Source organism: Tiliqua scincoides, chromosome 5 (genome assembly GCF_035046505.1).
Source record: "Tiliqua scincoides isolate rTilSci1 chromosome 5, rTilSci1.hap2, whole genome shotgun sequence".
Taxonomy (NCBI): domain Eukaryota; kingdom Metazoa; phylum Chordata; class Lepidosauria; order Squamata; family Scincidae; genus Tiliqua; species Tiliqua scincoides.
In genome coordinates this window covers 48,830,643-48,844,939 of record NC_089825.1, presented here as the reverse complement: position 1 = coordinate 48,844,939, position 14,297 = coordinate 48,830,643, and the positions used below count along the sequence as shown (strand labels likewise).

Genomic DNA, 14,297 nt, shown 5'->3' with positions numbered 1-14,297 from the left:
CTGGCTATGGGCCTTCCTTCTTTGCCTCTTAGCCTCAGACTGTTGGCCAAGTGTCTCTTCAAACTGGGAAAGGCCATGCTGCACAGCCTGCCTCCAAGCGGGCCGCTCAGAGTGTTCACATCATATTAATTACCATTTCCCATGGGACACAGAAAAAACTACCACTGGAAAAAGTCCTATTTTTTATTTGTTATTGTTGTTTTGTGTGTTGTTTTTGTTTTTTGCAAGAACAAACACTCAGCTTCTGCAACAACAACTCAGCACAGCAGCACCTAGCAAAGCCCAGTCACAGAACCCAAACCACTGAGCAGTTACAGGACGCCCATCTGCACTGCAAGGAAGCATGAGCGCCCTTAAGAAGACACCTGGCAGACTGGCTTCACTTGCACTGTCTGCGCAGGCGCCTGGGGAAGACGCGAAATGCGGCGCATGCGTGAAGAGGCAAGGTGACGCTCAGGTAGGGAAGTTTCCGCGCATGCGTGTTAGAATGTAAATATTCCAGAGGGGGCAGCGACCAGGAAGTCCCTTTTTTATTTCAGGGTGGCTGTGACGTCAGAGGGAGAGTAAGCGCGCGCTGAGAGCAGGTGGCTGCGGGCGCCCCTGTGGGTCTGCTGCAGCCATGGACGCCGCCACGCTGGAGCAGGACGCGGTGAAGTTCGCGCAGCTGGCGGTGCAGAGAGATCAGGGGGGGCGCTACCAGGAAGCGGTGTTCTATTACAAGGTACTGGAGAGCGGGGCTGCCTCCTCCTGTGGAACCCTGGGAGGGGAGACCCCTTAGCCAGGTGGCTGTCCTGCGCCCCAGCAGCAGGTGCAGAGGCTGGGCAGCGAGGGTGAATGAGTGAGCCAGCAGCTTGTGTTTTCTGGGTGGCTGCTTCCCCACAGTGGCTCTCACCCAGTGGTACTTGAGGGGGTACCACCCAGTGGTACTTCCAGGACGTCTGCCACCTGGCAGCAAGACCAAGAATATGTGGAACTCCTTGCCACAGGATGTGGTGCTGGCGTCTAGCCTAGACGCCTTTAAAAGGGGATTGGACGAGTTTCTGGAGGAAAAATCCATTATGGGGTACAAGCCATGATGTGTATGCGCAACTTCCTGATTTTAGGAATGGGTTAAGTCAGAATGCCAGATGTAGGGGAGAGCACCAGGATGAGGTCTCTTGTTATCTGGTGTGCTCCCTGGGGCATTTGGTGGGCCGCTGTGAGATACAGGAAGCTGGACTAGATGGGCCTATGGCCTGATCCAGTGGGGCTGTTCTTATGTTCTTATGTTCTTATGTAAGAATGCAACACAACGAACAGCATAGCACAGTGTTTCTCAAACTGTGGGTCTGGACCCACTAGGTGGATCGCGAGTCAATTTCAAGTGGGTCCCCACTCATTTCAGTATTTTACTTTTGGTATCTTAGACTTGATGCTCCCATGGTCTGTGACTGCATTTAGGGAAATGTTACAGACTTGTACTTTGAACAGGCTACTCTGGTAGTTGTCACACATTTAGCTCCGGGACCCACTTTTTAGAATGAGAATCTGTCAGGACCCACCAGCAGTGATGTCATGATGCAGAAGTGACATCAAGCAGGAAAATTTTTAACCATCCTAGGCTGCAGTCCTACCCACACCCAGGAGTAAGTCCCATTGACTATCATTGTTCCTTTTTAAGGAACATAGTAGCTTTTTAAGTAGTAGCTTTTCAGCCACACTAGACGCTGTGCCAGAGTAGCTTTTCAGCCACACTAGACGCTGTGCCAGAGTAGCTTTTCAGCCACACTAGACGCTGTGCCAGAACCACTATCCAGAGCGCGATTCCATAGTCTTCCAAGACTGAAGGTTGCCAACATAACAGTAGCTTTTTAAAAGTACAGGTCTGTAACATTTTCCCAAATGCAATCACATTCCATAGTAGCATCAAGGAAATGAATGGGGACTCACCTGAGATTAGCTTGCAACCCACCTAGTGGATCCTGACCCACAGTTTGAGAAACACTGAGCTTCTCTATATATGCTTTGAACAATGATAGTAAATGGGACTTATTATCCCATTGGTTGGTGGGTAGGTTTGCAGCCTAGGGTTGTTAAAAGTTTTCCTTCTTGATGATGTCACTTCTGGTCATGACATCACTTCCGGTGGGTCCTGACAGATTTGCATTCTAAAAAGGTCTCGGTGCTAACAGTTTGAGAACCACTGGCATAGAAGGCTCCAAAGCATGCTATTCTGCACTTGAAAAAGCCCTCCTGCCCACCCTGAGCCTCTTACTGGTGTTTGTTGTATCACATCTGACCTCCCAACCCAGAAGTAACTGGTGATGATGTCATCGCCAGTTTCTTCCAGTGATACTTTGAATGGGTGGACCATGTGAAGTGGTACAGTGGGCGCCACATGTGGAGAAACACTGCTTTAGATCCCTCGTTTCCCCACTGGAGATTTACCAAAGTTGGAGCCTGTGTGTCCCCTGAAACTGGCCTTAAGGTCAAAGAGAGGTTATTTTCTGTATTCACTGTACAGGTTGTCTCTGGGACTGACACAGACATCTGAACTAAGATACAGTTAAGAAAATGACATTTTCTTTTTAAGGAATATTGACAGATTAAAGGGGAGGGAGGTGAGGAAGAGAGCAAGATGCAGATGGCAGGACTAGATCAGTGTTTCTCAACCCCTCACTAAATCACTTCACATGGTCCACCTGTTGAAAGTATGACTGGAAGTAATTGATGATGATGTCAATTGCCAGTTACTTACTGGTTGGGAAACCAGACACAGCAAACACCAGTAAGAGGCTCAGGATGGATGGGAGGGCTCTTTTGAGCTCTCAAAAAGCAGACACTGGTGCTCGGAACCAAGCCTTCTCTTGCCGCTTATTATGTTGCATTGCCTGTCTTGCTGCCAGGCAGTGGGGGTCCAGGGGTCCCGCTTGTACTACCAGACACTTCCTCAGTCGGTTGAGAAACACTGGACTAGATCAAATGGGCATATGCTGCAGGAGGAAAGATTTTGGTTTATTGTTAGGGGAAAATAACTGTGAAACCAGATCAACTATAGAATGATTACCAACTTGTTACTCTATTGCTGGTCTCACAATTAAATAATAATGAAGGAAGTGGTTGGTTCCTCTTTGTTGGAGGGCTTCAGACAGAGGCTTGATGGGGCACCTTTTGGAGTTGCGCTCAAGAGGATTTTCTTGACTGGAGCAGGCAGTTAGACTAGATGGCCTTAAAGGTCCCCTTTAATGGATGGGCTATCATAATTAGATGTTACCTCTGCTCACATGTTGCCTCTTTCACCATAAAAATGTTAGCCTACTATTGTTACCTGTGCTGAATCTTTGGGATGGGGGGAGCTGATAAATCACCGAAACAAAAATAGACTGGACGCACACATGCAGCACAGTTAGATGGTAGAAGAGAAAGTAGTATGCTACTGAGCTGTGGCAAGCCATTTTGATAGTTTTTCCACATTAAAAGCATTCTGTAGTCTTTTCTTGTTGTGCTGATGTTCTCTTTTCAAGCAATGAAGCAAAGGGAATAGTAGAACATGATTACCTATATGCCGTCTGAAATGGTTGGGATTAGGGTTAGGATTGCAGCCTAGGATTGTTAAAAATTTTCCTGCTTGATGATGTCACTTCTGGTCATGACATCACTTCTGATGAGTCCTGCCAGATTCGCATTCTAAAAAGTGGGTCCTGGTGCTAAATGTGTGAGAACCACTGGTGTAGGGAATGCATCCTTCCTTCTGTCACATTGTGATCTCAAAGAAGAATAGATTCTTACCAGTACCATCTTCAAATGACAAGTCCAAGTTTGAGTGACAGTACCAAGTTTGAATGACAAGACATGGAAAAGGCAGTGTCTACTTGTTAGATTTTTAGTAGTAGTAGTAGTAGTAGTAGTAGTAGTAAACACATTATACTTGACCACCACCCAGAAGCCACGTAAAACCTTCTGTTGGTTGACCAGTGTTATGTGGACACAGGGAGCTATGCATATAAGTTTCCAAAAGTGGCTAGCCTCCAGAATTTCTGGCCAGATGTGACTGTTTTATGATCTGTTTGGAAAATAATGCATTGGATCAGTTCCAAATGAAATGGGCCTACTAATAGCAAAATGCCAGCTATAACATGCATGAATTTGGGAAAATGAAAAGACTGAATAAAGTTAGTGGCTGTGGATAGTGGCATGTGTAGGAAGTTTTGGAGGTTTTGTAAACTGTTTCTAACAGTACGGTCAGTAGGTATGTCTACTCAGAAGTAAGTCCCATGAATTCAGTTACTCCCAGATAAGTGTGAATGGATTGCAGAACATGTAATGTAGTTAGTCTGGTCAATTGTAAAGGAAACATATCCTTGCATGAGGCTGGATCCAAACCATGGTTTGTAGCCAAAGATGTGCTTGGTGGAGTTCTGTGACTTCCCCGCCCAGCCAAATTGCAAACTGCTTTTCAGACCTTAAGAAGAGTCACTTATATTTATTTTGGCTATTTATTCTAGTTGTTTGTCACCTAAAATAAAAACCAATCTCTTACTGAGTTTCCCTGACTGTTCATCTGGAGATAATTCTTAATCAGCCCCTGGTAGCCACAGGCAGGCAAGTATATACATGCAAGCCTGATAAAGGGAAATATGTACTATATTTTATACTTCATGTTGTTTTGTTCCCCGCCTTGAACTTTCATTACATAATAATATATAGATGACATATAGAGAAGTTGGTACATTTGTATGTAGTGAGTTACTTTGGTGCTGTCATACATTCCCATGTATCTCATAGGATAACATTTCCTTGAACTTGGCTTCAAGGCAGAACCAGGCAGTAACATACCTGGGCTGTACTGTCAGATATAGGCTCAAAAATAGCACTTGCTTTGGTTCTTAATAGATATAAACACATGCAATGAATGTTTTGGAAATGTGGTTTGACCTGTTGTCAGGAAGATACGTATGAAGGGTGTGGTGATCTTCTAAAAGTTTGATTCAGTTTCATGTGACTATACCTGTTGTGGTAGCATGTAGTGCCTTTGCAAACTGGATTGATCTACCTTCTCTTTTCATGTGCTTAGATTTTTCCTGGCTCATGGTTCAGTTGTAAGTTACTTGTTTCTACCCAATAAAAAAAATTGGACTGCACCTCTAACAGCACAATTTCACATTTACTTTATAGTTTCATTGTGTTTAGTTGGGTTTACCCCTTTAGTATGCGTGTTTGGGATTACAGCCTATTTTAGTTGTAGAACCTGGATATTCTGAATCTGGATTTTCAACCTTCTTTTTGACAAGGGAAAGTACCACTTTCCTAAGTCTTTTCTTGGTTATCCCCAGTAAGCGGGCATAGGATTACAACCTTGATTCTTTACAAGATTTCTATCTTACATTTCATAAGTTTGATACAATTGCACCAATTGCAATAAAAATGCTACTTGTTTTTATCCCATCCTTCCTCGAGGAACTTGGAATGCATGGTTCTACCCTCCTCCCCAACCCTGTGATGTAGATCAGGCTGAGAGATACCAACCAGCCCAAGAACACCCTGTGAGCATCATGGCTAAGTAGGAATTTGAACAAGTTTTTCTTGGTCGTATTCAAACTTCCTAAACACTATACCATGCTGGTTCTTGCATGTTGATGTTGGATTTTGGGAAGTTTTTGCATGGACTTGAATCAAGTGGGGGGAGCGGGTGATTTCAACAAGTTACAGATGCTCCCAATTGGCTCCAGTGGATGTTCACCCTTGTATAACATCTTAAATTTATCTCCTGCTTTGAAAAGTCAGGTCCATCTGCTTTTTTCCAGATCTCTAGCTTGGAAGGAACCTGCGTGTTTCAAATTTGTGCTGAAGACTTGTAGCACAATCCTATACACATTTCCTGGGAGTAAGCCCCATTGAACACAGTGGGACTTACATCTGAAAAGACATGCATAGGATTGTGCTGTTAGTTGCTTACAGTCTTTACATTTCAGAATATGCAGGGATTCAACTGTGTTTTGCTTACTTTCTTTGTCTAAGCCAGGGGTCTCCAAACTTTTTGGCCAGAGGGCCGCATCAAATATCTGGTGTGCAAGGCTGGAAAAAAAATTTAAATATAAAATTTAAATAAATAAATTAGAGATGGAACTTAGATGAGTGAATAAATGAATGAAGGGGCTCTTTCATTCAACCTCTCTTGCCCTCCGAACACCCTCCAGACACAATCAGAGCACAGTTCTGGTCTTGTTCAGTTGAGTGGGCCAGAGGCTTTCAGGGACAAGAGGTTGGCCAGGAGCCGGAAAGAGGCTTGCTGTGGGCTACATCTGGCCCCCGGGCCGGGTTTTGGAGACCCCTGGTCTAAGCAGCTGTGTGCCTATGTATTGAAACAATCTCATAGTTCAGACATGGATTCAAATCCACATGAAAACCAGAACTCCATCTTTTTATTTTATAAAGTGCAGACTGTTGAGTAACCTAGAGTGTGTCCTTAGTATTCCTCTCCTCTTGCATCAGGCCTGTTGAAGAATCCTGATGGATTCGAGAGCTTGCTCGTTGACATTCTGTTAGTTTTTGGTCCTGATAAAGTCATTATCCTAATTTGGATTGTGTATTTGCCTTCTAATGGACTAGCATGGCCACCTACAATGCTGTGTTTTCTTATTCTTCGTGTTATGTTTTCTCTCCCACCAGGAAGCTGCACAAGCTTTGATTTATGCTGCAATGGCAGGATCAACACTGGAAAACATTCCAGGGAAAATAAGCGAATACTTGGAAAGAGTTCAAGCCCTATACTCAGGTTAGTAAAAAAAGTCTATTTTGATTTGGAATCAGCCAAGTAGAAACTATAGCCTCTTCCATGTCCCTCCTAGTACACTCAAAACTCTCATAAGGAGATTGAAAGTGCTAAATGCAAAGTACACAGTATGAAAATGTTCATATTCTTCGCATAGGAAATGGATATGCTTCTCATCCGGAAGTATAAGTATTTTGTAACGTTTGAAGTGGTCTCTAAAATGAAGCACATTAGTGATGGGTATGTTTAACAAGCAGTGTTAAGTCACTCTCAAACAACGCAGGTGACTCCGCTACACATTTCTATGTGTAATGATTTCCTAGCTAATGATATCCTTCCTAATCTAGTCCAATCACAGAAAGCTGATCCCTTGAAGTCAAAGCAACACTTGGACTTGGAGCGTGCCCATTTCCTGGTCACCCAGGCTTTTGACGAAGACGAAAAAGGCAATGCGGAGGAAGCCATAGAACTGTACACGGAAGCAGTGGAACTCTGTTTGAAAACCGTATGTTACGCTCCAACTTAACTTGGTGGAATTACCTTATGGTAAGAAATTCTTCCATTTTTATGAAGAAGACTGACATGCAGGGGTGTGTGCCCACATCAGAGTTTTTAAACTTTAGCTGACAGATTCTCCTGAACAATTCACACTCGAGAAGTCTATAGAAGGAACTGTAGTGTTGTCTTGTGTGTGTGTGTGTGTTTTGTAAGAATGAGTACTCTTGTTGAACTTGCCTTCAGCTGTAATGCTGTCAGTTTCTCCTTGCACTGAGTCCCTGCCATTGTTAGTGGAAAACATGATGTGACTGCACACCCTTCGACTCTGGCTTAAAAAGTGGTACCTGTATACCTTGCTTCAAGTTTATTTGTATGTGTCCCGTATCTAAATATTCTCTGGAACATTTTAAAATACCGCTGCAGGAACTTCCCCTATGCAGATATGCTTTATGTGGTAAATTCTACTGGGATACATGGTATGGGATGGGGGAGTGATTTCAGAGTTATTTCATGGTCCTTGCTTTCTGAGATAAGCACCAATCTTTAGGGTGTTACTGGAAAAGGTACCACTTTTTTGTGCCAGTTAGACCAGTAGCCAAAACACATTGAAAGGAAGAGCTCGTCATCATGATGTAACTCCACCAAGTGCGTTATTTCTTTTCTTGACGATATTTTGGAAGGCCAATGTGAAAAGTTATTTTGTTCTCTGCTATGTATTTAATGTTACACTTCATTTCAAGCAAATTTTTGTGCTGTACATTAATCTCTGCTTTAGTACTGAATGATGCTTTTGTAGTGGTCTTGATTGGCTAAGCCTAGGAAGTTTTACTATACATATCTCTGAAGAATGTGATTCCATTGCATTTCTTCAATGATATCCTGCTTGGTGGTGGTGGGAAATGCTAAATACAGTGGGCCTGCTGTATTCACAGATTCGGGACCTGCTGATTTCAATATCTGCTGGTCCCCAAACCCACATGGACTCTCCAGAGACAAGGGAAGCACAGCTTCCCTCACCTCCAGAGGATTACAGGCCCCTCAAAACCCATTAAATTAAGGATTTAATTACCTTCAGGTTTCCTTGTCCATGGAAATGGAATATCCACGGATAATGTGGGAGGCCCCATATAAACACTTAATATTTGTGACAGGCATTCTAGTGGTTATACAGGTGTAGAAGAAGTTTTCCTCATGTATGCAACTAAATGGGTGGGGGACCCATGCATATAAATGGCTGCTGCAACTATTACTTTCCCCCTTTCTCTTTAACGAGCTGAGTTTAAAGGACTACATCAGTGCAACAAAACTGAAATCCCGCCTGTTGGGAGGGGAGTGGAAAAGATTTCATCTTCCCTGGCTCAGCTTTATTGACAACAGCATGATTTGCAGCCCTCACTGCCTATCTCTGTTGGATAGATGCTTTGTATACATGACCTCGGTGATCATTCCCACAGCCTTGGTAGGGTATGCCCATGTGGCAGATGGGAGACTGAAACTGAGAGAGAGTGTCTAAGAGCAACAGTTATGTAGTTGGAAGCCCAGCTTATGGGCCCACTGAGGCTGTCAATGGATTTGTAACCTGAACTTCCATGTTCATAGTGGCTCTCAGCAACTATCGTGCACCATCTTTCAAAAATTGGATGCTCTGGCTCAAATCCATTTTATCTTGCGTAGTTGCCGGAAAGTGTAAATAGGTTTTATGTTTCTCTAAACAGTGGCTGTAGTTAATGTGTATAAATGGATGGAGTGGAAATCTACTAACCACTGACATCTTAATTTTTAGTGTATATATAGTAGTAGATCAACAGTTAGGCATTTTGATCTTTTTTTAATACTAAAGGCGAATGAAACTTCAGATACAACTCTCCAAACAAAGCTGAACAAGTTGGCTCGGCAGGCATTGGACAGGTGAGTTTCTCTGCATGTTGTATAAGTGAGAAAGCTGTAAATCCTAAGCATTTCTCCATTGTCACAGAAGAAAAAAAAAACTTCTCCCTGAAGTGCTGAGCCAGCATGCAGCAGGCGCCTGCGTTCAGGATCCAGGGTGCTCGGGCAGGGCTGCTTGCCCTACACGAGCGCCTTCACTTTAGTGGTGACCAAACAGTCGCTGCTAAAGTGAGTAGCCCCATTGCTGGACTGCTTCCCTTACTTGGGAGAAGGGGACAAATGTCCCCTTCTCCCAAGGATCCTCCCGTGGTAGCACGGGAGGCTCTGGATCTGGCAGGAGCCCTTTGTGGAGCCGCCGGGTCCCATAGCTCCGGGCAGCTCAGGATTGGGCTGTTCGTAATTTTGTGGACTTGCTTACAAAGATGTTATATTCGAGGCCATTGCACTGGTGCTTGAGTTTGAGTTCAATTGAATGCTTGAGTGCTCGATGTCATTTTAAAGGAGGAAGTGAGAAAGCCAAATATGAAACTGCAGCTTATTTCACTTCTGTGTGCCATGTATTTAAAACCTTACAACAGCAGAGAGAGTGGCATGAGTTATGTTCCCTGATTGCACATAATTGTATCTCATGACCAGTTTCTTTAGCAAGAACAAAATACAGTAGTAGCCCTTTCAGGTGTTAATCTAGGAAAAGTGAATGTGCATAAGGAAGGGATGAACAAGTAACAGAATTGTTCAGTCATTCTTGCTGCAACTTAAAATGCAAACTTTGTTCAGAGCTGAAGCACTGAAAGACTCAAAGTCATCTCAGAAAGACAAGCCTGCTGCAGTGAAACCAACTCAGCCTGTGAGGACATTTTTTCCACTGGGGCCTGATTTTTCCTTGAACGATAAACCGCAGACTGTCAGAGCTGTGCATGCCAGTGAACCTCAAGGGCTACGATACACCGGAGAAGAAATTGAGGTGCTCCGGTAAGGAAAGGAATTGTAGGTCCGTTGTTTACTATAGATTGGTCTAGTATGGTTTGCCTAGTTTTAAAATATTAGATGATACGCTAGCTAAATGTTTTGCCAAATTGAAACTGCAGCAAGTCTCACATAGCTCTTTAAATCTATAAAATCTGATAAAAGTGTAGGAGTTTATCCAGATGATCAAGTGTCCCAACCACATTTTTCCCCAAAATGTTAGCAAATTGCTAACAGCATGATATGCAGGTGATAAATTACACAGATCTAGGGGAATAGCTTTTCTGCTAGAATAGGGACTGTCTTGCCTTTTTTTATTACTCTCCTTTAAAAAAAAAAAAGACTCAGAGAGAAGTAGGACTTTATAGACAGCTTTGAAGTAAGCAGAGGGAAGCTATCAGTGGCTGGCTGTTTGGCTTCAAAGAGATAAAACCACCTGGTGGATTGAGGAAGATGCTGTTGTTTTGCCATAACTTAGGCAGTGGTCATCCAGCAGAGATTTTGTTTATTTTTTTAAAAATCAGAATTTTGGTGTCATGTCTACTGGTTTGGTTACCATGGCATCACCATAACACACAGTTTACGAAGCAGCCATGCTGTAGGAGAGAATGCCATTCCTCTAGTCCAAAGGTCTCTAAACTTTTAGGCCAGAGGACCACATCAAATATCTGGCATGGTGTTGAGGGCCGGGAAAATAAATTTTAAATATAAAATTTAAATAAATACATTAGAAAGCCTAAGGCCTTCAGGAAAGCCCTGGTTTTCAGGAAAACAGGAAGTGATTTTTTTAGGCCTTTAGAAGACATTCTGAGGGGAGGCACATGGTCTCCGCAGCTGTCAGAACTTCCTCCAGATGCAACTGGAGCACAGCTCTGGTCACATTCAGTTCAGCAGGCCAGAGGCTTGCAGAGGACCACAGGCTTGTTGAGGGCTGCATCTGGCACTCAGGCTGGGGTCTGGAGACCCGTGCTCTAGTCCAGTGGTTCCCAAACTGTTTAGAGGCCCCAGACACTGCTATCAACCAGTTAGGATTACGTTCTCATTGTGATAGGCAGGCAGGTTTACTTTAGCTACACATGAATGGAATGGCATGATAAGAAGCAAATAGATTATGGGTAGGAGTGTTCTTCTAACACTTTGCATCTTGTTTTAATATTATGTTACGCAGGAAGACATCAAAGATAAATGGCATTGAGTATGTCCCTTTCATGAGTGTGGACCTGAGAGAGCGTTTTGCTTTTCCGTTGCCTTTCTCGTAAGTGAATATCTTTCTCTGTGTTCTTGCTGAAATGTTTTCTACATGACTTTTGGTTCTTGAAAGTTTTTGGTGTCGGGTAAAAACATTATAATTATAGTGACTTTAATCCTTAGTGTCAGAAGTGTGTGGAAAATGAAATGCATGGATAACCTCCCATCATAGCTGAATTAATTCAAAGTTTAAAAGCCAAATAAGCTTTGCCAGTACTAAATTGTCACTTGATACTACCATTGAGAGAAAATGCATCCAAATATGTTAATGGCTTACCACCCTGAATCAGATTAAGCGAATTTTGAAAACTGTTGGCAAATGTTAGGTGCTTGTTGTAGTCTAGTGAGCTCTCTATCGCCACATTTTAAAAAAAAGAAAATGAAAGTGTATCACAAATTTGTATATAGGGGTGGTATTTACCTGCTAAGAAACTAAAATGGACTTATGAAACCTACTCAGGTAAATGTTGACAGCATAATTCTGGAGGGGGAGCAGACATATTACACATTTTTGGAGTTGCCCAAAGATTGCTGGTTATTGGAAAGAAGTAGCAGGTGTAATGTCTTAGGTCAGTGGTTCCCAGACGTTTTAGCACTGGGACCCACTTTTTAAAATGACGCTCTATTGGGACCTACCTAGATTTAAGAGACTTTAAAAAAGAGAACTAGAAAAATATTACTTTTATTTACAAATCATAATAACTAGAAAAAGAGACTCTCAAACACTTTATCTCCCTATATTTACACAAGCTTGCAAACTGCAAGAGCTTAGCTACTTGCAAACTGCAGGAGCTGAGCCCTTGCAGGGCAATTAGAAGCTATCTGATTTTTTTAATAGCTTCTGGGCTTGAAGCAACTGGTTATCTGATCTTTCCATCACCAGTGTGTTCATTGGAAGCTCAACTCGGGGCTTCATGACTCACCAAAAATGAGGTTGTGACCCACAGATTGGGAACCACTGTTTGAACCAACAACAGATATTTTTGTTGGACAACTGTGGTTTTGGCTTTATCAATGGTATCTTATTAAAGGGTGATCTAGAATGGACTAAATATTATTTGACTGCAGCCCAGAAAAATAACTGAAGCACCAGCCACCAAGTAGATTGGTTAACAAGGTTATGGAGAGTAGCAGAGCTGGTAAAACTAACATATCTTAAGAGCAAAAGAGGAGGATACGATGGATCAATTTGTTGAAAAATAGGTTATATTTTTATCTGATTATAATTATCATGGCAGTGATTATTCATATGCATTGTTAAAAAGATGAGTTGTATAATATTCTGACTGGAATCTTAATCAAAGCAGTGAACAAAAACAAATTATTATAGTCAAAATATAGCTAATTACTGAGCATGAACTCCCTTGATTCCCCCACCCACCCATCACAGACATCTTAATGGAGGTTAAAGAACTTTTCTTTGAGTATATAAGAATGGGATTAAACAGTTGCTTTCTGCTGCAGAGTTAAATGTCTTGACATTGTCGGTTCATTGCCATGTACCAGCTGTCTTATTTGGGCTCATGACCTTGCAGTCATGAAGCAACTTTTGTTAGTCAGAGGCATGGAAAAGAAATGCTGCTTTCTAGAGAAATGATTCCCATTTATCACCTACACAACTGTAAATAGAAATGCCATGCTCAAACCAGAGAAAGAAAGATATTGTTGTTAACAACAAAACCCAGCTTTGATTATACTACCCTTGACTTATAACTGATAAACTTGTGCAGTTATGTTTGGGCAGAAGAGGTTGATATTGTTATCACATAACAGAGTTCTGCAACAAGAAAATCTTGTGTTTTCTGTAGCTGCCATTTCCTGCATCTGCCTTTAAATTTAAGAAAATCTCACTCTCTGTGTGTGTGCACACATGTGTCAATGTATACTTCACAGCTGTTGTCTACCAAAAAAATGTTTTGATTTCAGAGATAAATGTGGCAAGCTGCCGTTGTCTCCCAAGCAAAAGGCCATGTTTTCACGATGGGTACGACCGGATGAAATAGCAAATAATCCCACAATGATCTATACCGTGTCCAGTTTCAGCATAAAACAGGTTAGCAGCATTTCAGATTTGATCCTTTGTAGCATCCTAGAAATATGCTGGAACTTTTCAAATTTATATTATCCTTAAGAACCAGAGGGAGTTGATTTTTCCGTGTCTGTGTACTTTTCATAATTTTTGATACTGGGTGCTGTAGGCTTATACCATGATCTCGGAAGCTAAGCAGAGTCAGGCCTGGTTAGTACTTGGATGGGAGACCGCCTAAGAATACCGGGTGCTGTAGGCTTATACCATAGTCTTTCGAGACTGAAGGTTGTCAATCATCTCCCTATACTGAACATGATCTCCCAATCTTGTCTGATCTTGGAAGCTAAGCAGGGTCAGGCCTGGTTAGTACTTGGATGGGAGACCGCCTGGGAATACCAGGTGCTGTAGGCTTATACCAGCAGCAACTGTTACCCTGCACATGCCCAATCTCGTCTGATCTTGGAAACTAAGCCAAGTACTAAGGTTAGTACTTGGATGGGAGACTGCCTGGGAATACTGGGTGCTGTAGGCTTATACCATAGTCTTTCGAGACTGAAGGTTGTCAATCATCTCCCTATACTGAACATGATCTCCCAATCTTGTCTGATCTTGGAAGCTAAGCAGGGTCAGGCCTGGTTAGTACTTGGATGGGAGACCGCCTGGGAATACCAGGTGCTGTAGGCTTATACCAGCAGCAACTGTTACCCTGCACATGCCCAATCTCGTCTGATCTTGGAAGCTAAGCAGGGTCAGGCCTGGTTAGTACTTGGATGGGAGACTGCCTGGGAATACCGGGTGCTGTAGGCTTATACCATAGTCTTTCGAGACTGAAGGTTGCCAACCATGATACTTACTAACCTATTATAATAATGTTAGTTTGGAAATAAATCCTATTTAGTTGAATTAAAGTTGCTTCTT

The 14,297-nt window shown here is 42.7% G+C and overlaps 1 protein-coding gene and 1 pseudogene across 4 annotated transcripts in view; both read left to right on the top strand.

Moving 5' to 3' along the window:
• Positions 1-509: 509 nt before the first annotated feature.
• Positions 510-14,297, top strand: part of CAPN7 (calpain 7) — a 30,657-nt gene continuing 16,869 nt past the window's right edge. For 2 of the 4 annotated variants that reach the window (XM_066627309.1, XM_066627306.1), the window contains exons 1-7: positions 510-721; positions 6,649-6,754; positions 7,099-7,256; positions 9,090-9,157; positions 9,914-10,108; positions 11,271-11,357; positions 13,277-13,403. In XM_066627309.1, coding sequence (XP_066483406.1) covers positions 620-721; positions 6,649-6,754; positions 7,099-7,256; positions 9,090-9,157; positions 9,914-10,108; positions 11,271-11,357; positions 13,277-13,403 — 843 coding nt within the window. In that variant the 5' untranslated portion in view covers positions 510-619. Of the gene's footprint in view, positions 722-5,477; positions 5,523-6,648; positions 6,755-7,098; positions 7,298-9,089; positions 9,158-9,913; positions 10,109-11,270; positions 11,358-13,276; positions 13,404-14,297 lie in introns of those variants that run through there. The other 2 variants (XM_066627307.1, XM_066627308.1) reach the window with 2 other exon arrangements.
• On the top strand, positions 14,067-14,186 carry LOC136654710 (5S ribosomal RNA; annotated as a pseudogene).